This window comes from Buteo buteo, chromosome Z (assembly GCF_964188355.1).
Source record: "Buteo buteo chromosome Z, bButBut1.hap1.1, whole genome shotgun sequence".
Taxonomy (NCBI): domain Eukaryota; kingdom Metazoa; phylum Chordata; class Aves; order Accipitriformes; family Accipitridae; genus Buteo; species Buteo buteo.
The window spans coordinates 23,571,571-23,597,385 of NC_134204.1; the positions used below are offsets into that span (position 1 = coordinate 23,571,571).

A 25,815-nucleotide genomic window follows, 5' to 3' on the forward strand; every position below is an offset into this window, starting at 1 on the left:
AAGGAAAGGTTAATATTACAATTTTAAATTATACTTTTATCTTGATTTCATGTTCAACTAAGAAAATCTGTGTCAGAAAATGGGAAAAATACAATAACCAACTTTTATCCCCCTTCAAGAATAAATGCACAGTGGTGCACTGATGTCTCTTTTTAAAATGCCTACTGGTTTTATGTCAGCATAGAGGTGAGACTCCTTATCATCTATGTAAGAGGTGTCTTTATCCAGCTTCATGGGCAAGAAGCAAGAGAAGCTAAAGAGTCATCTGTTTCTGCTCCCACTCAGTCCTGAGTTGCTTCAGTCACTGAAGACATTTGTAGCATTATTTTGGAAAGTTTGTGGTCTGGTTTAAGTTGCAGGACCTTGAAGGCACTGACTGACAGGCAGCAAAACTCATCCTTTACCAGTGGAACCTTCCATTTCTGCTTCAAAAAGAGCTGAGACAGGCTAAATTCAAGTGGACAGGAGATATTTTCTAAGGATCACAGTGTTGCAAAGGTTGAAACATTGACTTCAAACTGTTCCACAGCTGAATCATTTATACTAAATCTAGAAATCTTTTTCCTGAGATTCTATTTCCTTCTAGTATTTTTAAAATTTCAATTACTGCTTTAGTCATATCTCAAGTAAGAGGTATACGTGTGTTCCTTAGTTGGTGGCTGTGCACTTCAATGTGTTTTTTTCAACTTAACCTGCTCCTATCATATGCATAGTCTGCTGTCCAGATCCAGCCTCATTTTGCCAGTCTCAGACATTTTCATTTTCCTGTCTGAACTCGTCTAGTTTTGGACTATCAGTATCCTCCACACTAGTACTTGAGACTTCCCCTTATTTCCTATTATCTGTAAATTTTTGTGTGTGTGATATTTATATCCCTTCCATTCTTTTTAAATGTATTTAAGTACCAGTAGTAATGGGAATTCTGGAGTTCAAAAGAGCACCTAGTTCTACTTGTCCAGTCTGTTACTGTCTCATGCAACCACAACTTTGTTTGAGCCATTACATGTACCAAGCTCCCTCTTTCAGAAGTTGTATTCCTTGTTCTTCTGGGACTGCAGTTCTTTGATGCATAGAAAGTTTCTGCCAATTTCCAGCCTACATCTACTCCTGGACAACTAATACCAATTTGTTTGTATACTTACATTATCTTTTAAGTGCTTTCTTTGTTGTTATTTACATCTGATCCCCTAATATTTAGGGAGGATTATACCCTTATACACTTGCATTTTGCTAATTGAAAAGTCAAGTTTTTCTAGTTTCCTGTAAACACTCCTATAGTAATATCTTTAGAGTGAAAATGCCTTCCTCCTCGAAGACTGGGTAAATACCAATTTTCTTCTGGTTTTGAGTTCCTTCAGTAACAGTTTACTGAAACAAGCCAATGCAATGCACTTATCAAATTTAAGAGGGGAGAAAACTTAATGAATGAAGGCTTTGTTTAGGAATACAAAAGATCTGTTTAAAGCATGCAGAAAAGAGCAAAAACACCCTTTAATTTAATAATATGAAGCATGTGATTTTTTTTTCATTCATATTAGGAATAACTTATTCATTTTTAGCCATCAAATGAAAAGTAATCTACACATATGCTAATTTCACAATGGAAGATAAACATTTATTCCTCTCTGCTTTTTCTTCCTTTAATTTACTTAGCTCCTGTATTCTCTGTGTTAACTTGGAAAATTATTTTTTAGACATCTGGGAAAAGTTAAAGAAATAATTTATACTGTCAGCACTGAAAAGAGGCTTTTTAATCCTTTCTGTGCTGCAACTTAGAAGAAAAGCAATAAAGCTTCTGAAGCCAGGGCGGGGAGGGGAGAGAAAGCTGCTGATCCCAAGAGCACTGTGCACTTCAATGTGTGGGCCACTCTTTTGGCCACCTTTTTCCAGATTCAAACCATTAACCTCTTTCAGTAAGGAGAAGATACAGTCACAGTAGAAACAGCAATTGCACATGGAACAGATCGGGCAGAATTTCTAGAAAGAGAGCATTATTTAAGATTCAGAACACTCCAGAGGTTTGGAGAGGTTTGGAAAGGTTTGGCAAAGCAAATTCATAAAATTTAAATCTAACTGAAGAGATTTCCTTAAGGGAGTCAAGGTTATCTATCTAAAAAAATTGGTATCTTTCAAAGGATTAAGAGTCTGCTTTTTCTCCTTTGAAAGAAATATTCAAGTTCTCATGGGTACCAATCCACAAGAATACTTTTTGTTAGATCCCAATCTTTCATCCTTCTTCCAGTACCTTGCATTCCTAGTCCCTAGCACAAGCAGCCTAGTCTCTCAGAAAGAAAACATCATCTTCCTTACTTCTTTTGCTCTGAAGTTGGGCTTAATACCACAGAAACTTCTTTAATTTCAATACCTCACTAGAGAGCTGATCAGAATTGAGGCAGAACCTCAAAGGGAAACAAGCATCCTGTAGTAATTTTTTGGCAAGTTAGCCTTTCTGCTGTTACTATAGAGAGTGTTTCTTACAGCTCAACTTAATTCTTTGTTGAAATTCTCTAGTGGTCAAAATTCTGCCAGGATATTTTATAAACTATTACACTAAGTTAAAGCCTCAGGAATATTTATTTACAATAGAGATAAATAAGCATTAATCATTCTTCTTCATGGTACACTTTCTCACTGGGACAAATATTTCATTTAAACAGGAAACTGTAAACAATAGTCACGTTTTAAATACTATGCTAGAGTTTAAATGAACTCTACTAAATAGCCTGTTTCTATTACAGACTTTTCTCCTTTATTGCTGTTATTTAAACCACAACATTTTAGTGGAATATTTGCATTTCTAGACAAACATTTCCCTCTGATCTTCTTTCTCAAATAATTTATAAATTTTTTTAACATAAAAATATATCATATTCTGGACAGGAAAGGATTTTGCTGTACTGGATAATCATTGGTTTAGACTGCTTGTATCTTTTCCTAATTTTCCTAATTTCTCTAATCCCTTTAGTTTCTTCGTTCTTGTACCTCTTCTGCAATTGCTTATTTTCTGCTACCACCACCTCATCTCATGTTCTTCTTTATCCCCTAAATTCATCTTCATGATTGTTATACTAGAATTTCTTGTGAACGGTTTCAGTGTTCTGCCATTTTTATTATAGAAGCACTTTTGGCACATTTTTCTATCCATCCTTGTTCTTATTTATTGTGATGTGCAGCTTACAATCTCCATTAATGCCCTTCTCAGGTACTACCGTATTGAGGTAGAGGAATTGCGGTAAGAGGCACCAAGTGTGTGTTTTCCCTAAAAGAGTCTCTGGTGTACAGTAATTTTGACAAGTTAAGGTAGGTAAGTCCCTGAAACATGGCAATGTCAGAACTACTTTCTAATTGCTTCACTGCCAGCTCCATTGTGGACACTGCAGTGCACTACTGAATAATCTGTTAAGAGTTAAAAGGTTTGTGATATTTGACATTCTGTTCTGCATACAGATTGCACCCTTTTTTGACTGGGGAGAGAAGATGTGAGGAACTGCAAAAGACGAACTGCTGAAAATACAGCTCAGAAATCTCTGGAACTGATTATTGTATGAAACAAACAACAAGCACCATGTCAGATTCGTTACTCATGATAGTCATTGGAGTGACCTGCAGCTATGACTTTCTTGACTTGTTGTCAAGTATAAAAGCACTGAGCAAATACAGAGTTCAATATGCATTAATTATCTCAGCAGCTTTGATCTCCTTAAAGATCAAACCTGTCAGGCTACTCAGTCTGTTCCAAGTTCACAGTTAGACACTGCAATTTTTTCTAGCTGTAATTGCCTCGTTGCAATTCTTAGCTGTATTATGATTCTTCACCATGATTTATTGCTGAAAGAAAAAAGAAGACAAAACTCTTCAGTTTTAGAGCTATATAATAATACTGTAACACTCAGAATTTATTTTTCCACCTCTTGGGTATCTGTGGCTAATATTTTTGTTTGTCCTTCATTTACGGTAGCCCTTGCAGACTGCACAAGAACCAGTGTAGACCATTAAAGAGAGTTCAGGATACAACAAAATAAGTATCTGACTAACCTGCAGAAAATACTCAGGAAAAACTCCTGGAAACAACACAAGCTGACACTACCGAATGCAATAATTTAAAAAAAGTAAATTCAACAAGTGATGGTGTAATATTGATGGTAAATTATAAAAAATAATTATTAAAAAAAAATTATGGTAAAGGAGCCTGTAATGGTAAACCAGAAAGCTAATATTAAATTGTTAAATGATCAGTGACATATACATCACTTTTCTCATGCTACAAACTGATGCTAGTAGCAAGTAAAATAACTCAGAAGAGATCATAAAGATAGCAAGTATGTTCATATTGATAAAATGTCTCAAGATCATGAAAACTACTAAGCATGGAAGAGTAACTGTAGCAAAGACTAAAGAGAAAAAGATTATTGCATTGTTGCTCAACCCCCCTGCCAATCTTATATGTATTCAAATTAATGTAAAACGTGTTATATAAACTTATTTGATTGTGCTGAAAATAACTTTCCATTACTCTAGGGACATTAAAAAGTATACATCCTTCACCTCAAGAAACAGAGTGAAGAGTTTTCCATGGTGTCTCACATGCTGCAGAGAATGGTGAACCTGTAATTTTTGTGCTGTGAATGTGTATTTCCTTTAGCTATTTGTGAAACAATAGCTTAATTCAGCTTTGATTCAGTGATTCCAGCTTTTGGTGCATTTTATAGCACAGTCTGTTCCCCAGCTAGTAGGTGGATTGCACATGTGAACATTCTTCTTCCACTATCTGGGAAAGAAGACTGAAGAAAACACCAGGCACCTACTTTGTTTCCTGGTGCTTATTGACAGAGGTTGATATGCATTTCAGAGCTTATTGTAAGGTGTATGGAGGTTATTGACTTCATTAGTCTATCCATTTGTCATGCCCTTGCCTTCATTTCTTTTTTTCATCCCACCCCATATACTATTCACATGCATGATTTTTGTCTTTCTTTCTGAAAATAGGCATTTCATTCTGTAACTGAGATAAGCTGACAGGGAAGGACAGTCCTTGTTTGTACAGGCATCACCTTTGTATTGTAAGATCTTTGGTGCTTGTTGAGTAGCACGCATACAATCAATACCTTGGGCCTGTACAACAGCAGCAGTTACATCAGGCATTGCCCTTGAAAGAGTGATTCATGAAAACTGAGGCTAATAACAATTGATAGGAGTGAAGAAATAGTTGAGTTTTAATTAGAAATCGTGTCTTGATACCTAAACCTGCTGAACGTCACTTCTTTTTCTGGAATGAGAGTAGGCATTTTGGGTCAGGCTGGTACTCAAGTGAAACAGTAACATTTATTACAACACATCAGACTCACTAAAATGACGGCTAAACCAAATAAGAAAAATAGTAATATTTATTTTTATATCACTTTTAAAGATTAGCAAATATTAACTTGGCAGAGAACTGTTCAGCATCTCCTTGATGTATCAGTTAATACACCTGAAATCTTGAGCACACCTGTGGCAAAATCTAGTGACTTTAATGTACATCTTTGTAAATAAAATGGGAATATGGCCTGAAAAATAAGCTGACACATGATATGCTCTGTTATATAAATGCATGAATTGAGAAAATAGTGATATTTAAATTATTCAAATTAGAACAGCCTTCTTCCGGTATGAAAATCTATATACGCTAGTACAAGAGGCAAAACACAAACACTGAAATTCATGCCTTACACTCTTCTACAAAATACCATTGTAACTATCACAAATAGCTGCTGTAATGCCACATGGAAGGTAACTGCACTATCATTTAGACAGGTAATCTTTTGATTTCAACAATTAGAACTAGAATCTAAAATGGTTTTTTGAAACTACACAGAAGTATAAGGAACACTACCAACATACCAGTCGCTTTTCTGAACTTTAAGCATCTACCTGTTCTCTAATTTGTCATTAAATATAGTTTGATGGATAAATTATACTTATGCATAGAGATATACTAACTCTAGTAAGTGTTGTTTAATAAACTCTTCAGCCATTCTGGTACAGAAAGGTCAGTAAAATTTCCCTTCAGTTCCTTGTCTTCAGATGAACCTTTCAAAAATCATGAAACCAATAAGGTACAAACTCCCATTCCCCAGAATTGGCATCCCTGGGTCATAGCGAGATCATGAGAAGACCATGGGAGAATTACATATGAATTCTGAATTCCCCTAACTCTAATAATCCTTCCAATCTCATTAAGTAAGGAACATTTTAGGGGAAAAAATATCACAGTGATTTGTGTCTGAAGCAGTGGCTTGACTAAATATTTCCTTCAGCAACAGTACTGGCTTAATTAGCCCACAACTCCCCTGTTGCTCTCTACAGAATGTCTGGCTTAGAGAAATAACCCAGTCAAAAATAAGCCCTAACAGCCACAGCAACAGTAAGGAGACTAGAGTGAACAGGGGGGCAAAATCTGTTAAATTAGTACTGATTAAAGAAATGTTCCTTATACTATGCACAGGTATCAGCTAATTAAGGAGTCCGGTCTCTCTTCAGGTGTATTATCCAAGCCCATCCAAGAAATCATGATATATGACCTGAAAAATTAGATTGGACCAAAGCCAGCAGATGCAAGGACTCTTGCCATCCTCTACTGAGAGACCTACATAGAAAGTTACAGATTACTTCTCTTTGCTCTGTGGCTTCCATGAGTATTTTGATCTTTTAATGTTCACTAGCACAGCACCTACAGCACAAATTGCCCAACAATAAGGGTACTAGGTGTGAAACATAAAAGTCTGAAAGACAGAGTTAGATCTAGGGATCTCACTTTCAGGCCAAATAGCAGTAACCACCGAAATACCACAGAATACTTCATACTGACTCAATGCTCTAACCCACTGTAGAAAACATAGGCACTGGAAATTATTGTGAAGAAGGTGTTGCTCTTCCTCATATTTTGACTCCCACGAGACTTACAGAGCAGCTGTATGCCAAGCTGCTCAGGTGGAAGCATTCTGCATCTAAGAAAAAAAAAAAACCAAACAAATCTAAAAACTGCAGGCATGAAGAGCATTTTCAAGAAGCTGTAAACATAGGCACTTTGAGGTTTAGGCATTTCTGGGGTAGGATTAGATATCTAAAATCTGCTCAACTCAAAAGTATCAGTTTGTCTTGAACCTGTACACTACCACATTACAAGATATGAATTGGATACACCAGAATCCAGTTATAAAATTTTGACATGCTTAACATTGCTCCCAATAGCAAGTGGTAAATTTTGCTACCGACTTCATGATAGATTGCTTGCATTCCACAAGAGGTTTGTTTGCTTGTTTTTTAACTTTTCAGTGGGAGTTTTATTAGAATGAATGGAGACAATTCTTGTCAACTGTCAGTCTGAATTTCCTATTTTGGTTCATGTAGGCATTAATCACCACATACTGTATTAACATGGATCCTAGAACTTTGTAAACAATCTTGCTGGACAGTCACCCAGTGTTAGGAAGTGGCACTTTACGTCTATCAAAGATGAAATGGCCATAATTGTAAAAGAACAAAACCTGAATAAAAAGAAAGGACTTTGAAAAAATGTGTAATTGTGTTTCATAGTCTACAACTAAATCAATTTTAGAAGATAATTTTGAAGGAGCAATCTCTTTTAGCTTCTCATTGCCCATTCTTTCCCTTCTCTGGACCCAAACTATTTCATATTTACACTTACTGACTAATGTATGTAAGTAGAAAATGTTATGCAAAACATACATTTATTTAAAGGATAACATAATAGAAAATCTCACTTCAATTTCCAAATTTGATATAACCATTCTGACATTAAGCATATTTAAGTCCAAATCTTTCTGCACAAAGACTTGCAAACTGATGTTTACCATATCCTAGTGTAAAGGATTCCAAACACAACTAATCACTACTGAACTAAGAATAAGAGCGAAGATCTAGTTAAACTTGCATGGTTTAGTACTAATAAACTTGAAATAGAAGAGCAGATCTTTTCCCAAATGATCCATTTAATAATTTGAAGCACTGATATTTGCAAATCAATTTCTTAAAAATATACATCTCATTTTAAAACAACAGCATTGCAAAGCATAAATAAATTTGATTTGAAAGGAAAATCACATTCTCTGCAGAAGTGAACACAAAAATACACCAGCACCTCAGTCGCTACTAGAACTGTCTGAACTATCAGAAGATGAACTTTTTTCCTTTCGTCTCTTCTTTTTCTCCTTTTTATGATGTTTTCCTTTCTTAGATTTATTTTTTTTTTCCTTTTGCCTTTCTTTTTTGTGTGCTTTTTGTTTTTTTGACTTTGGCCTATCCTCTTCAGCTGCACTTGATGAGGAAGATCTAGTAAAAAAAAAACAAAACCAAAAACAGAGAGAGAGAAATTGATATGTAATTAAAGAAGGAAAATGCCACAAGGATAATGTGGGTTTTTTAATTTCAGTATTTATATAATGTCACAAATCGAATTTGGTGTAGAATTTGTAAAGTAGTGTCCACTGGAAAGCTTATGATGTCTCAGTCTGCATGTTCAACTGAACGACAACTTTTCTAATTAAGACTATCGTGCCAGAAAAGCAGTATGTTTATAATACAGTTTAATTAACAATGGAATAGGCAAGTTGTGTGTTTTTCAACCTTCAATAAGAAAAAGACTGAGAGTACAGACCAACAGAAAAGTGAAAGTATGACAGTAAGTTAGAGCTTCCAGCTTTTAAAACATCACATGATCAATAACAATACTACAGTAATGCCTTCAGACAAATCTTAATGTGTTTCTCTCATGCAAAAATCCAAGAGAAACAGGTATGACAAATTTGGATGCTCTTGCAGCTGGTAATAGTGGTCTCTAACCAGCAGTGATAAGTGATTACATACATATCAGAATTGAGATGACAATAAAGAAAAGTCACGATTATTATACTCAAGAGCGCAGTTTTGCGCTACTGTTTACATGATTAACTATTAATTACTTGCATGTAAAGACTATAGCCAACAGACTGACTCTCTTCTACTGTCTTCATAAATGTAAGTTAGAGCTACACTATGTGAACAAGGAAGGGGGAAAATGTCAATACTCCGAGTCGGGTTCCGGGTGGTGAGCAGTTGCACTGTGCATCACTTGTTTTGTATACTCTTTTATTAGTACCATTGTTGTTGTAACTTCTCTTTTTGTGTTGTCCCAGTAAATTGTCCTTATCTCAGCCCTTGAGGTTCCATTTTTTAGGTTTGGGGTTTTTTGTTGTTGTTTTTTGGTTTTTGGTTTTTTTTTTTTTTTTTTCTTTTTTCCTTTGATTCTTCTCCCCATCCCACCAGACAGGGGCAGGAGGAGTGAGTGAGTGGCTGCGTGGCTGGGCTGAAACCATGATAGGGACCAAGCCCATAATCCTCCTGACTTCTTGTTCTTTTCCCACCACATCTTGCCTAGTGTTGGATAGTCAGAGGGACTATTGCTTTCTCAGACCTGCAGACCTCCAGCTTGCTAGAACTTTCTAGACTTCCATGGTCCTAGCTCTGCAGCAGAAAGCCTGTGGATTTACCGTTACCCAAAGAACAAACAAGTTCTCACTGGAAAACAGGAAGCTTTTCAAACAAAAGATGTACTTGCAAATAAACTTGCATCAAAAGCAATGTTTTCTGAGAAAAAAACCAAACATCAGGAATATTTCTAAAGTTCTGGTTTGAAATTAAAACAGGTGTGTGATAGAGTTACCGTTTCCTTGGTCTCTTTAATCTGTTTTTTTCTTTGCTTTTTCTTTTTTGTTTCTTTTTTTCTTCCTCCTCATTTAGATCTATGGATAAAAAGTTACAGTTTACAAAACACTTGTCTGAATTAAGATCAGCATTAAAAGAGTGGCTTCAACAGCAATGTAAAGTTACCACAAAATTCATGTTAAAAGTTTTTCTTTTCCTTCCTCCAAATTCTGGTCTAGTATAGCAATTTCAGAAATATTTTGCACAGCAGCAGAACTTTTTATACAACTTACATTCTAATGACTTTGATCTAAGCACTAAGAATGAAGGAAAGCCCATAAAACATAGCAAAAAGTTGTGACTTTTCCAGTATTTTTACATCAGCTTTAGGTTTTCATATCCTGTATTTTAAAAGACTTGCCCAAGTCTGAAAAAGGTTATTTAACTAGAATGTACAAAAAAAAAAGAATATTGCCTTAGGCTTACATGAATTATATTCACATATCCTCATTTCACACTTCACAAATAGCTATGGCATAACTAAGATAAATTTGAGTTACTGTCAATACACTGTCTACAAAAATTGGCAGAAGAGTCACCCCTCATCTGGTCATGTTTGTTTCCTGCCCTAACACTGTATAATATTGTATAGTACCTTCACATTTCACTTATAAGCAATATTGTTATCATACTGGATGAAATTTCTGACCTTAGGCTTTTCTACACCAGTTCAAAAAGTATTTCTGAATTCTCTGAAATGCAAATCCACTACATAAATACACATTACAATGTCAGCTAACAGGAAAATACTGGCTTTACAATTTATCCTTAAAACAGGTAGCTAATTTTGAGCATTTCACCTTACTTCTGTCATACAAATAACTTTCCATAGAGTCTGCATGCTAGTGCAGTTATTCATTTGCTACCACAAATAGAAATTACTGGTCTCTATGTTCTGGAGTGAAATTTGAAAAGAATTCAACATGAGTTACAAAAAGCAAATTACTTTTGGGGCAATTAAAAAACATGAACAAGAATGTGCGAACAAGCACTCAGTATTGTTTTAAGAAAACAGTAAAAAATCTAAGTGCAAACAGTGCAAAAATCTTGAGAAGATGAGGCCACTTGAAAATCGCAAAATCCTGCCTAGATTATTGACAGTTAAAGATACATATGTCCTTACCTATAGCAGCCACAGTTTGAAAAAGAGCATAATAAACAGGGATATTACAAGATCAACTAAAGAGCTGTTTTTCCTGCAGATACCCATCTTCAATCAGTTTAGGGCAGAAAAACACCCTTACATTCAGAAGTACATAATAAGTGGGAAAAAGTTTTTCCACAGAGACTTGTTCCAAGAAAGGACTGTTGCAGTACCAATTCAGCACTCCTGACAAGCAGACTATCCATTTCTTTTGAAGTATTCCAGCAAATTACAGGGTTCTATCTATCCCTTCTCCTTCCTAAATAGCATCTTTAGCAGGAACTGAATGTCAAGTCTGGAATGTGAGAGCAACAGAAGAAAACATGATGTTTCAACGGGCAGAGGGGAAGAATATTCATTCATTTAAAACATGCTATGGTGGAACAACATCCCCTTCTTACTTAGGGGAACAGCCTCTTTGGAGTCTCAAATAAACTCAAGTATCTGCTAAATAACCCACCTATTTTCTCTCTGACAAACAGTTGAAGCTCAGACCTTCCAAACAGAGAACAGTACCTCTCCAAATATGAATGTTTAAATTCAATTCACTAGCTGTTTCAGTCAAAACACTACTTAGAAACTGGAGAGAAATTCAGCTGTTGTATTTGTCATTAGTTTTGAGAGTTACTGTCAACTTTAAGATGTTTAAACTACATGCCATAATCAGAAGATTAACTCAAAACACCCATGTCATTTTCTCCTAAGCAGCTTCTTAGTAACAGTCTTATAATCTTTTGTATTTAGGAGCCCTTTTTGAGATGTTCCGAATGGGTACATTACTAATTTCCTATGACAGGAATTAATAATAATAAAAAAAGAAGACATGGGTGTATCAAATCTCTGAAGTCTGAACACATGAAATAAAAGACATATTTTTAAAGCACAGGCTAAAAGAACTAAGAGTAGTTATCAAAAAGGATAAAATGAAAGTTCCAGTACTTCAGAAGACCGTTACCCAATTTGCTCTTTAAGAAAAAAACCCCCAAAAACCACCTTACTCTTTTTTTCACGCAAAGCTTGCAATCTCTGTAGTTCTTCTTCCTCGCTGTCTTCACTGCTAGTGCTGCTAACATCTAAAACAATATCTCTTTGAGGATCTACTCGGAGGAAGTTTCGACATTCAAATGTCAGATGACCAGCTGAACAAAACAAACATTCAGAAAGAAAAATTGTAATTTACCAAAAAATACCAGAAACTAAAGAACACCTATTTTAGTATTACTCAGTTTTTAGAAGTGAAAAAAGGCTAGGCTGCAATCTGTGAACGACGAGGGAGAAGGCTTACTTTGAACAAGCCTCAAAGAATTTTGAGAGGTTGTGCAATGTTATTCCATTTAATAGTGCTTTACGACCTCTCTCTTATTTCTGTTAAAGATTTTGTCCAACCTTTACTTTTTATTTTTTAAGGGTCTAAGATCCTTCCTGAAGAAATTACCTAAAAGCATGCAGTGAAATATTTTTAAAAATACAGCAAGTGTGTTATATTGCTCTTTTTTGTCTCCCTCTAGTGAAACAAAGAATCCTATTTGCTTGTGAGACAATCTTTAACAACCAGTACATAATACTGACTAAACTACTACTTGACTAGTATTTTTAGTTTTCTAAGTTACATCTCAATAATCTCAACCAGAGTTAGAAATCTTGTCCTGGATACACCTACTGAAATAAAAAAGAGAAACAAAACAAATTGAAGATATGGTTTGGGAGAAACTAAGCTAAAGACACAGGAATTCAAGTAGCAATTGAAATAAACTTATGTTCTTTGTAACAAAATACCTGTATCTTGAAGACAGAACATTTAGGAACATAAATATAGGTTGTGTGATTTGACTACAAGTTTCCTTCTCTTCCAGAAAGCTTCTGATACTTACTGCATGTAGAAATGAAGCACTAAATCTATATTGATATCCATATTCCTTTGGAAGAACAGATACACAAAGCAATTCATTGACAAAATTTGTTGGAGACAAAGTCTACAGCGAAACAACGAAGCAAGCTTTTTTCCCCTTCAACCCACATAAAGCTAATTAAAAAAATAGATTAAATCACTGTTAAAAGTTCAACACAATTCACAGCAAAACACTGTCCACCCCTCCGCTGTTCTAAAAATAAGAGTTAGTGATTAATAAGATCATATAGATTTTAAATTATTTCTCCTTTAAAAGCAGAGTGGACTTCACTTGGTCTGAACTGCCTGCCTAAGCTTGCAGTGAGACTCAGAAGCAGCACAAATGCTAATCTCAGCAGATAGCAAACCCCATGCTTTCAAGTCAAAGTTTCTCAAGTAACTGCATTGCAAATGTAGTATATATGAACACAACAGCATACTTCATTTTCTTCAGTGAAACTCAAGGGTTTTCAAAAGCAGCAATAGGTATGCAGAGCCAGAAAATGAATAGGAAATAAATAAATAAAATTATGGTAATTTAAACTGAAAAATGTCTGGGCAACAAGTGAGCACACCCCTTTTTTGTTTCCCCCCGCCCCCTCCTCAAAAGGCTGTTCCAACATCATAAATTGAAAACACTGTAATTTCATATTGCTTACTACAGACTTACGGTAGCCGCACTTCTTACATCCTGCTCTGATGTTATCCTTATTTCCACCTGAAAGAGAACATTTCACTATTAGGTGTTGCTAAACAGAACTCTCAAGTTTCTTTTAAATCTGGCTTGATAGTGTCAATGCACCAACAGGACTGATCGCTCCTCAGAGTATTAAGTACACTAAGATCTCTTAAAAAAACTTAAAAAAAGGCAAAACAGTGCATTTCTAAGGTCACTCCTCTGTAGAGTAATCTATCAGAACAAATTTGGCTAGTATAAACTGCTACAGATCATTTCATTTCATGTAACTTATTGCCAAATCCTCATTTGATTTATTATGACCTTTCCATTATGATTTTAATAATTATTCCACTTCTCTGAAAGCTTGTATTTGTTTAGTTACAGTATGAACATGGTAATAGCTATGAGACATTCCAGTGATCCATAACTGTGCACTACAAATGTACTTATAAATTCTAAAAGTGCACGGATGTTGACAGACATGCACTGGAAACTCTGAAGCAATTTACATTTTAATTACAGGAACTGTCTTAAAAAGACAATTAAAAGCAGACAAAAAAAAGAAAAAAAAAGAGACATATACCAACACTCCTGAAAAGTGACAAAAGACAGATAGAAGCAATTTCTAAAAAAAAAAAAAAAGCAGCTAAACAAATTCTTAAATTATTCTGAATCCAGGCAACATGGTATCAAATACAAAGAATTAATGGGTGCAAGAAAGCAAATATGGAGTAAAGTGAAGAGCATAACAGAAAAGTTCACAGATGATATGCAGGAAGGAGGACCAGAACATTGCAAATTTTAGGTATAGAAAGTGAGTGATTTTCCCATCTGAGCCCACAGTTCAGTTAGACACCGTAAGATGTGACTCAGAAGAGAAAACCCAGAGACCCATCCCCAGAAATACATCAGTCTTACTTTTAATCACCTGAGCCTATTCACCATGAAAGTCACAACTGAATTTCCAAAATCAAAGAGTGCCCTTCTATCTTCCAAATGAATACATAATGAAAAAAACAGTGACTTAAACAGTTACACACAGTTTTCTGAATAACTAGGTCATTTACTTAAATAAATAAATAAGCAAACATAACAAGAAATCCATGACAGAAATTAGAGAACCAGAAAGGGGGTACATCAGCTCCATGAATTTAGAATTTGATTTACTGAGACAAGTACTGTCTTAAGAAAATTCTACTCAGAATAACAGAGGGAACTAAAGACTCATAAAAGGAAACATCCTGCCCCAGAATGGGCCAAAGGCCAGATGATTGCCAAAGCAGCACAAACTAGGGGAAAGGTAAAGGTGGCAGGGGGAGATCCTGACCACCAACTCAATTCCTGCCTGGAAGAATTTCCCCTCCCCACCCCCCTACCCCCGCGTGCTAATCTACATAGCAAGCGAGGCTAATTTAAATATAACCAGCCAATAGCAGATGAGAGGGTGGCTGCTAACAAACGAATGTAAATTTAGGTGGGTTTTTACCAATCATGTAACAGAATAAATAACGTTGTAGTTCTTTGGTGTTGTGTGCCAGCTTTGTGGAGTTACCACCTGGCACCCACCTCTGCGCAGACATGAAATAAACAGGTATCTCGGCTTTGTGTGCAAGATTGGCACATTGCACACCGGATACCGAACCCCGCTCGTGGGACAACACGTGCAGGTGCCATTTGTCAGGATTTCCAATAGCAATACCCAGCAGATGACAAGAACGCTGTCACGAAATAGTCCCACCAAACTCCTGAGACTGAAATTTTATTACTATTTTTGGCTTTAAATAATAATGTTAGAAAGAAGGTTTTAGACTAGATGATTAAAAGCAAACAAATCAGTAGAAACTTCCTTTTCTCACCCTCTTCTTCCCAGGTATTAATCCTCAAGAAAATTAACAACCAACACAGCAGCAACCATCACTAAGGACCTCATTAATTCAGTGGAGCACAAGGTTGCAAAAAAAAGCTTCAGGAACCTTTGAATGCAGACGTAAGATGTCTTCCTCAAGACCCCCCTTCTAGAATGGGAACAAGCTTGTTACGGTCTTCTCTTTTCTTAAGAGAAGAAGCTTACCAGAGCTCAGGTTTGTTCAGCTGTGCTCCAACCAAACTCCTCATGCCTCAGGATGAAGAAAAAATTAGGAAGCAACGGCTGCAGGTTTGGCTAACACAGATCTAAATACCTTGCAAAGAGCACAAGCGTTTCTGCCTGCCCTGTCTCACCATCGCTCTCAACGGGTCTATTTGAACAATGACCTAGTGGGACACAAACGTTAATCCAGAACAAAAGCTGAGGAGGAAAACCGAGCCTGACAACAACCATTCTCCGGATCGAACTTTAAAGAAGGCGGGTGATACTAGCAGACGGTAGGAACCTAGCACTTGGTCATCACTCTCCGAAACGCTGGGGAGAGGCCCCGCAGGCCGAGGGGGAAGCGACTGCATGGCTGCGCTCATCAACGGCCGGCCTGACACCCCACCCCCGGCCATCTCCCTCCCGCTGCCCCCACGCCAGCCGGGTTAGAAAACCGGCTGTGCAGACCTGACCGGAGCAGCGTCGCTCCGCCGGCAGCCCCCGCGGCCTCAGCTCGACGCGCCTCTGTGGAAACTCCCACGGCGACGCGCGGTCGCGCGCCTCCCGCCGCCACATATTTCCGTCAACCCGCCGCCACTTATTTCCCCTTCACAACATGCCAGCCCTGGGGACAGCCGGCTGTTGCCCCTTCTCTCCCCGCAGACCCGGCCGGGAGCCCCTCACCCGGCAGAGCCATGGCACGTCCCGCCGCCGTCCTCGCCTGCCCGGCCCGGGCCTGCAGCGGCGCCTCTCCCCGCCGGAAGGCTTTTCTCGGCGCACTCTCGGACCGTACCACTCACAGTGAGGACGGGGGGCCTCAGTAGCGGGCGGGAGACACGGGGAAGGACTGCAGCTGTCTGGGGAAGCCTCCACGTCTTTCTGAAAAAACTTGCTTCCTCAGCGACTCTCGTAGAGACTCTGACCGGGGACTCATCCCTTCGTCCTTCCTCCTGGCCTGCGCAGCCTCTTCACCACCTCCCTGGGCTTCATAGAGGCGCCCAAGATGGCGGGACGCTCGGGGCGGTAGGAAGCGTTAGAGAGGAAGGGTAGCTAGAGCATCGAGCCCGGGCGGTTGATCGCCTGCTGGGACGCTCCTTTCCCGACCATGAGCAACATCTACATCCAGGAGCCCCCCACCAACGGCAAGGTGAGGCTCGCCGGGGGCAGGGACCGCGGTGGGCTGGCCAGGCCATCGGGTGGAGGGGAGCTGTACTGCGGCGTGGGCGAGGGGGCTGCTTGCTGAGAGGGGTTGCGCTCCCTGGGGGGGCGGGGAGTGCGGGTGTGGAAACTGTGTGTTCCGTAGGGGCTTTGTAGGCGCGGAGGGCACGCGCTGTGCGTGGGGAGCGCGGCTGGGGAGGCCGCGGGGGGATCGGCGTGAGGGGGCTGCGCACTCTGCGGGGGGAGTGGGGTGTTGTGGTGTGTGTGTGCACTGCGGCTGCTTTTGAACTGGGGGGGGGGGGAGTGTGTGGAGAAATTGTATGTTGCAGGGGGCTGGGGGGGACCGGGGAGGAAGATACGCGCTGCGTGTGTGGGGTGGCGGTCTCCATCGTGTGGTGCTGGTTTGGTTAAAGTCAGTTTGAGGTGATATAGCCCTTAGAGACGTTACCTGAGTCAAGGCACGACGCGTGCTGCGTGGATACATAACGCAGAGCAGTCCTTGGAGAGTTTAATTTCATTTTCTCTATTCTTGACTATATCTTAGGTTCTAAATTTTATTGTGATCTCTCACTGAATTTAGTGGTATTACTTGTAGGAGTGGTATATGCCTTTGGAGATTTATGGCGTAACTTATTTTTTTTCTTCCCGTGTTGTTTCATTATGGAAGTGATAAAGGGTATGTAAGTTTCTGTCATGTGTCAGGTACCAGGTCATTGGCCTTGAAGCCTTATTATATGTATCAATTCAGAACTGTGTCTTAAGTTCTGGCTATACTGTCTAGAACTAACAGTAGCTGCCTGGCATGTTTGAATGTCTACTACTGTTACTAATACAATGAATTCAGAAGTATTTTTTTAACTCAGCAATGATATTCTTTGATCAGTGACTAAGTTACAATAAAACTAATCGTGTATTTAACTATATGTTTATAGGTTTTGCTGAGAACAACAGCAGGAGATATAGATATAGAATTATGGTCAAAAGAAGCACCAAAAGCATGTCGAAATTTCATCCAGCTTTGTATGGAAGGTAATGACTGAACGGGACAGGAGTTGTTGAAATCATTTCATATGCAATCTTTATGCCATTTTTTGTAAAATAGAGGTCATAACTATGATTTAACTTTAATGTATTAATGAATATTTTTGTATTTAGAAAATATTAACTCTCGGACAATATTTTTCAAGGTTATGAAGGAACTTGGTGGTAAAAAAGAAATTTTTTTTGTTGTTTTCTCAAATGTAGCAGATGATGTAGTATTACTGAAAAGTTGTATGTTAGAAGCTTGGGAAGCCTTATTTTCAGCCAGTCTCTACTAAGTATAACTACTACTTTAATGTATTTATGAAATGGCAATGATGCAATATTGGACATCCTCCAGAATTCTCATTTCTGTATCACCATCTTTACTACCTTTTTGCTTTTTTTCATGAGTGCTTCTAATGTTTCATTTGCTGTAGGTTTTTGTTGATGGAAGCTCTGTAACATTCTTCACTGAGGTAGTGGGTACCAGAATGAGAAGCTCCCAATTGAGGAAAACTGTAACAAGAATTTGTGAAGGACCTGGTGCCTTTTTGTGTTTTCTAGCTGCTGCTATTATCCCATTTATGCATTTATAGAGTGGTTAAGAGTTCTTTTAGCCATCCTCTGTTAAGGAAAAATAGATGTCTAGGATTTGTGCCTCCAGCATGGATCCAGCCTGTTCCGTGTTCTTATACCTAATGTGGAGATGTGGATATTTTTTGCAATGGTAAATTGCAATGGTAAATGGTAAAGAAGATATCTTGGGGAGCAAAATGTACCACATATTTCATTCTGTGAAAATGATCAATTTGGGTACAGTGTAGGTGTTGGAAGGGGTGACACCTGTGTTCCATGCTGGTGAGTGAAAATGCTAATCATTTGATGTATGGAAATGGCTAACGATGTATGTGAGATGTTGGCTGGGACAGTCCAGTAGTTTTAGCTCTCCTTTTCGATTGATGTACGTTGGTAGTATCATTATAGTGATAAAACTTAAAAGCTGAAAAGAAAATAATTCATCAAAATCATCTTGTTGGGGATGTGCAGTGTCTTTTGCAACAGAAGCATAGGACACTATGTTTCTTTTCATAAATATCATCAACAATACTTTGTAGCTGAGATGCAGTCACACTGAGCTGTAGAGGAGGGAACCCAGTGGAAATAACAGAATCCAATTACAGTACTTGCTTTCTGGAACTTCAGTCTTGGCATCTCTGCATATCTAGATATAAGTTTGATTTTGAGACCACTTACATGTATTTAATAGTCTCTTCTTTTTTTTTTTTTTTTTTTAGATTATTACAATAACACAATATTTCACAGAGTAGTGCCTGGCTTTATAGTGCAGGGAGGTGATCCCACTGGTACTGGATCAGGTGGAGATTCAATCTATGGAGCCCCCTTCAAGGTACATATCTGTATATCTTATGCATTAATTTGGGGTTATTCTTTATCAGTTGTACTTCCTACCATGTTAGGTTTTGAGAAAACAAACCTTATATTAGAAATGCAACATTAATACATGTACAGTAATTGCTTTCACATGTTGTTTCAGTATTTTTGAATATGCCTTTTTGAATTGAGAGTTCTTAAATCTAGGTGTTCTGATATCATGATAAATGTATAACTTTACTAGCATGAACTTCACAAGGAAAAATAGGGGAGGGGAAGAGTGAAGAGTAGGTGTTGTGTTGATATGTGGCAAAATCAGATGCAGAAATATACATTGTTTACGCATATTGTATCTCATTTAGCTAACGTCTCTGAATGTTGTATATGTGTTCATAGGCATTGGTACCTTAGCAGAGAACAAAACAAATATTACCAGTACTATAGTAGCATTGTTGCTTAAGATTAGTGGTATCTCAATGTTACAGTGTTTAGAATTGTGATACTGCCATGGTATTAACATACTCATCGCTTTCACCTTGCTTTGAAAGAAGTCCTATTCTGTCGTCTTATGGTCCAGAAAATGCTTTTCCTATGAGTTTTTGCAATACTGTTATATTTACAACCTGTTGTTGAGCTTCCAATTATTTTACATGAATTAGGATTTTTCCCCTAAAAACAGGGGTTAACAAGAGTGATAATATGAAACACAGTTACTTTCAGAAATGCCTTGGATTTTCTTAATATTGGGGGGATAATAAATTCCAGCAAAAATAATGAATAGCAATTGATTATTAGGCAACAATTGGAAAAAGAGAACGTTAATAAGACAAAACTTAGAGTTATTAAATCATGTGTCTTTCTATTATTGATATACTATTTTCCAATTTTTTTCTTTCAGTGGTTGGTTTTTACATGTTTATGGTTTCTTTTGAAAGAAGATTGTTCACTTGTTTTCATTATTATAGGCACTAAGAAGAAAAAACATTGACTAAAAATAATCTTTTCTGCTGAAAACATAAGGTTTTAAATACAATTGTGGCATTAAGTTTCAAAAGGCTTTGGTTTTATTACTGTCTGAAATTAACAGCATATTTTCTGTGTGTGCATATTGATGTAAATAAGCTGTAGCTAAAGGAGTGGAAAAAATAGTTGTATACTTAAATCGTGTTCTTTTCTCTTCTGTCTTTGCCAGGATGAGTTCCACTCACGATTGCGATTTAATCGAAGAGGACTTGTTGCTATGGCAAATGCTGGGCCCCATGATAATGGAAGTCAATTTTTCTTTACGTTGGGTCGTGCAGATGAACTTAATAACAAGCACACAATCTTTGGAAAGGTCAGCTACGTGGATTAGGGTCCCAGTTTGCGTTTGACAGAAGCTACTATAAGTTTCTTTGTCTTCAAAGGCTGCTTTAGTGTTGTTTGCTACTACATACATTTAAAATATATTTCAGTGCTTTCTAAGCTGTCTCCATTATCTTTGTTTCCCATGTCCAGTAAAAATGTTTCCATGGGTTGTTCCCATAATTATATACTTTGTTGTTGTTATTCTTCTAAATTATATTTTCATGTCATGCTTCCTTTGAATAACCTTACTAATATTATTATGGCTCTTATTAATCAGTTCATGTAATACTAGTGACATTTTAGAAAATGCTGTTTGTAAATTCTAATTACCCAAGAAGCGTCAGGAAAATGAAAAAAGTGAGATGAATTTACCACTCTCATGATTTACTTGAAAGAAAAACCAACAATGTTTTTTATTTCACAGTGTCTTTTATTTTCCTGTTTCACAGCTCACAGTAAGAATTTGACATCTTCCCCTGCATACACTCTCAAAAATGCAGGTTTAGCTATATGTATTCTTTCAACTTTTGCTGTTAAATTTAAAAAAAACAAACCTTTGTGCATTGTACTTGCTGTCTTTTAGAAGTCTTACAGGCTTACACTATTTCCTGCATCATTTGTATTTTCAAAATTCTTTACATGATAATTGCCTTGCATTTTGTGGAATAATTAAATTATAGGCAAGGACTTTCAAACCTTTTTTATAAATTTGACAGGTTACAGGGGATACAATATATAACATGTTGCGCCTGGCTGAAGTAGAAGTAGACAAGGAAGAGAGACCTCTCAGTCCACACAAAATAAGAAGCAGTGAGGTAAGTATGTTCTGCTTTGGAATTTGAAATTTTAAAATTCTTTTCTTCATAGTGTTCAGAAAACTGTGTTCTAGTATGAAAACTTGGCATGTCTTTTTATATATTGTTTTAAAGTATTGAATCATTTAATTATAACATAATACTTACTAAAGATGTGTCTAAAATACTACTTTTTTAACAGGTTTTGTTTAATCCTTTTGATGACATTGTTCCAAGACCGAGTAGAAAGCTGAAGAAGGACAAGCCAGAAGAAGAAGCTAAGAAGTCCAAAGTAAAAGGCACAAAGTAAATATATGCAACTTAAGTGGTGGTTAATTTTCTTTCACCTTTAATTTGCAGCTTGGTAATTTTGTATTTCTGCTTTTGAAATACAAGGCTTTACCAAAATGCACACAGGAATGTTACCTAACCTTAGCAAAACCTACTTCCCCGTTTCTGAAGAGATCATAGAAATCTAGTTGCTCTGACTGAAGTGGTTACTGTGCCTTAGCTGAGCTGTAACTGTTTCATGCATGCTGATAGTTTCTTGCAAAAGAGAGGTAAAAGGTAGCTTAAGCCTTTCCCATGGTCAAGAATGTGCAGTCATTCCTTTGTGACTGGGATGACACTGAAGTGAGTATGTACTAGTTAACTAGGTCATAGCTCAGTTATTTGAGTTTTTCTGAACATGTCAGCTACCACTTCTCTCCCTCTAAAATACTTCATAAAAGGCAGGCATTTTGACATGGGAAACTTTAGTTTCTGTGAATGAAATTTGGTAGTCATAAACATGCAATGAGAAGTAATAGGAAATCTAAAGTGTGTGTATGCTGCCAGTTCTGCTGGACAGAAATACAACATGTTGTGACTGACTGGTTCCAACATATTGTAAACAATTAATTAAAAAAAAAAAAAGAAAAAAATTAGTGATCATAATTTCTTTTAATTACATTCTATGAATGTATGCATTTGATGCCTTTCTGAGCCATCATATCTTCAAAATTTTGTTTGCTACTTGAGTGTGGCTCTGTTGGGAAAAAAAAAAACAACTGAAAAATCGCAACTGCTCTATTTTCAGACCTGTCAGCATTTCACAGTCTGTGAAAGTACTAACTAACAAGGCAGAATTTCTGAACTTCAGTCTTACTATTTTCTAAGTGATGCTTAGCTATCCTGATTATTTTGTCTCAGGAATAGAATAGAGCATGCTTCTCTAAATATTTGTGGTTTATTGCAAAACAACATGTTGTAGTTGTTTGAAATTTGTACATTTAGCAGGACAAAAAGTTTTTTAAAAAAATCACATGCAGTATGAAAGTAATATGTTTACAGTTTATGGAATATTAATAAGACAGTATTTAAAGTTTTGCTAGACAATGTGTTTTCTCTCTTAAAGAAATTTTAACCTGCTTTCCTTTGGGGAAGAAGCTGAAGAAGAAGAGGAGGAAGTCAGCAGAGTTAGTCAGGTACTCTACCAAACCATCCCCATTTTTCTTTTCAACTTAAAATCACCTTTTTTGCATGTTTGTGAAAAGCTTTAAAGTTCTTGATCTTGTCCTTATGTTTTGAGCTTTGAACAATAATTCTAGAAATTACTTGTTTTTATGATTCTATTTTAATGTGTTGAAAAAAACAGGTTTTTAACTTTTCTAGCTTTGAAGGTGCCTTCAGTTACTGCGCATTTTAGATTTCCATAAACTTAAAGTTTCATATTTCATAGTGTAGATCTATGTCTGCTGTTTAAAATTCATGGAGATGATAAGTACTTTATTCTTCTTTATCTCCTTAATTATAAGAGTGTGATCTGGTGGTAAAAGACTTGAGGTTTGAAATAGATCAACTTGTTCGTTGCCAGTGCATTCTTAGCTCCATTTTCTTATGTACATCCATTCTGTGTGCAAAATGAAGCAGGGTTATTGTGGGGAAAATAGTGTATTATCATAATTAAATATTGCACTGTTGTGAATTCTCCACATATATAGAATTAGGGTTGCATAGGTAGTTGCATTTCCTTACCTGACTTGGCCACTTAAATAAGGTTAGTTTAAAAATTTCTTTAACAAGTTGTCATTCTCATTTCTACTGCTGCCCAAATTACTTCTTTAGAGCCCCAGGCTTTTTTACTTCTTTGTACGGTTTGGGTACCTACCTGCTTCAGTTAATGATCACACCACTTGCTGCTGAATCCTATATCACATCAGTGAAAAATGGTCCTTAGTCCTCAGGATTTAGTTAACATACAAAGAACCAACAGTAAATAATGAATATTAAAGTGAGATGGTATCAGTCAGGATGATAGTAGAGGTCTATCGCAACTGTATTTTTAACTATTTTTCTTTCTTGTTTCATCTTACCAGTCAGACTCACTATACTTGTTTACCTTAACATGCTCATCTGCAGTTCTGCTCTTGGCATATGTCTGGCATTTAACTCAGTTGCTTTGATGTTCTTCCCTTTCATGCCAAATACTTGCTTTTCAGTTTAAAATTATCTAAGTAGAACACCTCTTTCATGACAAGCCCAGTTTCAGTGTTGTCATGCTGTCTTCAACTCAGTGTGAAACTCTCATTCTCATATTTGTCCTGACTAAATTCTGGACTAGCTGTAGCTGGGAAAATAACCAACAGTTTATGAAGAATTTCTATTCATTCTTTACAACAGAAAGAAACCTTTTTTTCCAAACTTCATTGCTTGTTTCTAATAGGTCTAGATCAGTATCTCTATACTTCTGGACATAATTTTACATTGAAGTATGTGAACTTCAACACCAACTTTCATTCTCTGTTTTCAATATGAAAAATTGAAGGACAAAGTTAATAATGGGATTCTTTGACATCTACAAATTCAGAATCCTCCTGTGAACTTTTTTTAGTTGCTAGATGCAGTAAGTCTTGCTTGTTTCAATGTGAGAAGGGTATACTTTTAAGGACTGAGGTTGAGAGGAAAGTCTGCAAGTAACTGAGGAATCCTCTAATAGACCTGGGAAAAGGGAATATTTTCTATTAATCTTTAGTGCAGAGAGGTTGAGGATAAAATTATCTAAACAGTAAATGAAAACACCGTGTATCAGGATGAAATTTTTGTGGTATTTAATGGTTTCATGTTTACATATGAAAAATAAAAATTCTTGTCTTAGTCACATCATATTAACCAAGTAAGTACTAAATTTAAGAATGCCTCCCCAGGTCTTTTCTCCATCTTCCCCATTATGAACAATTTTCTACTTTGGACTTGTTCAGCCTGCACTACACTTAGGCTAAGTGAGGGAATATATTTTGCGTTTGCTGCAGTGCATCACCAGACTCTAGTTCCTGAGACTGTACAAAGAAGGGCAAGAAGGATAACTGGGGATATGGATCATGGTAACTTTAAAATTAAAGAAAAGGGTGAGAGGGAGGGCAAGATGAGAATGATTATTCCCTATTTCTTACAATATGGAAGTTGAGACACAAAGATAAATGAGCAAATAAATACACAAAGAAAACTATTTTTCCCTCTTGGAATTTAAGTTGTGAACATGATTAAAGTGAGAAGTATAAATCCTTTCAAAAAGAGATTAAACAAAGGATTAGGGCCATTGGTGTCTTTTAAATGTTACATGTTCAAATTGTGCCTTCTGTATCAGGAGAGTCTCTAAATGATTATATTATAGAGAGTATGAATCTTAGAAAGAAAATTTGTGTGCCCCAGGAGGTTATAGAAGGCAGAGATCACAGGATTAGGGAATTTTATGTCAAGGAATGGCAAGAGCAGAATGGCTGAATGAGGGAAGACGAGTGAGGAGGCAGGAGTGATTCCAGCACAGGCAGTACACTTGCCAACAGGGGCACAATGCCACAGGGTCTGGATACAGCAGGCAGACTTGATTGCTGGTAAAAGGGTCCTGGACACAGTACGCAGTAACCAAGACCAAGGTCCCCATCCAGAGGGTCCAGTCAGGAGGAGCAAGAGATGGGACAGGAGACAGAGCTGGAGACAAGTCTACAGTGTGGGTCCAGCAGGCCCATCCAGAAGACAGGGTTAGACACAGGTACACCTCTGACATAGCTCAGGCAGTGAGTGGATTTTCTCAGGCCTGAGCTGAAATGGTGCTCATGGGCAGAGGAGCTCCAAGTAAAACTCCTCAAGGCCACTAAGACTATTAGTGCACTCTGGGACCTGACAGTGGGGCCCTCACTGCTTGTTGATTAAACTGAAGCTTTCAGTGTCCAAACTGCTCATTTAATTGTATGTACTTATTCGGAGTAGTTTACAAAGGTGATAAGCACTTGTCTTATGTTTCATCTAACTCTTGAACACATACACACGCACAAATTACTTGTTGAAGGAGGTGATTTTTCATGCTGAATGTGTTAGTGTTTTTTTCTACATAATAAAAAATCGAAGTTGTATTTGAATGAGTAAGATTTTATTATCCACACAACTACTGTCTTCCTGAAAGGATTATAAAATGCAGCTGAAATGGAGATATTCAGCTCACAATTACAGACCTTCTGTAACAGATTTTCAGTCTGATTTCAGTCTGAAATTTAAGTGTACTTTTTGGATTAGCATGGGGAATGCTTTCTTACTGCAATC

General features: G+C 37.2%; 2 protein-coding genes across 8 annotated transcripts in view; one reads left to right on the plus strand and one right to left on the minus strand.

The window, feature by feature from the left end:
* Positions 1 to 7,971: 7,971 nt before the first annotated feature.
* SREK1IP1 (SREK1 interacting protein 1) lies at positions 7,972 to 16,313 on the minus strand. The gene is made up of 5 exons (XM_075020753.1): positions 16,208 to 16,313; positions 13,444 to 13,491; positions 11,884 to 12,024; positions 9,701 to 9,779; positions 7,972 to 8,331 (listed from the first exon to the last, which is right to left on the minus strand). The coding sequence occupies exons 1-5, from the start codon at positions 16,218 to 16,220 to the stop codon at positions 8,142 to 8,144; spliced, it is 471 nt and encodes a 156-aa protein (XP_074876854.1). The 5' UTR covers positions 16,221 to 16,313; the 3' UTR covers positions 7,972 to 8,141.
* Positions 16,314 to 16,432: 119 nt separating this feature from the next.
* CWC27 (CWC27 spliceosome associated cyclophilin) overlaps positions 16,433 to 25,815 on the plus strand; it is a 119,264-nt gene continuing 109,881 nt past the window's right edge. For 4 of the 7 annotated variants that reach the window (XR_012649010.1, XR_012649012.1, XR_012649011.1 and 1 more), the window contains exons 1-7: positions 16,434 to 16,670; positions 17,614 to 17,710; positions 19,000 to 19,112; positions 20,289 to 20,432; positions 21,160 to 21,258; positions 21,440 to 21,543; positions 22,634 to 22,703. Coding sequence is in view for 2 of the 7 variants with exons in the window: in XM_075020752.1 (XP_074876853.1) it covers positions 16,629 to 16,670; positions 17,614 to 17,710; positions 19,000 to 19,112; positions 20,289 to 20,432; positions 21,160 to 21,258; positions 21,440 to 21,543; positions 22,634 to 22,703 (669 nt within the window). In the remaining 5 variants the exon portion in view is untranslated. Of the gene's footprint in view, positions 16,671 to 17,613; positions 17,711 to 18,999; positions 19,113 to 20,288; positions 20,433 to 21,159; positions 21,259 to 21,439; positions 21,544 to 22,633; positions 22,704 to 25,815 lie in introns of all 7 variants that reach the window. The other 3 variants (XR_012649009.1, XM_075020752.1, XM_075020751.1) reach the window with 2 other exon arrangements.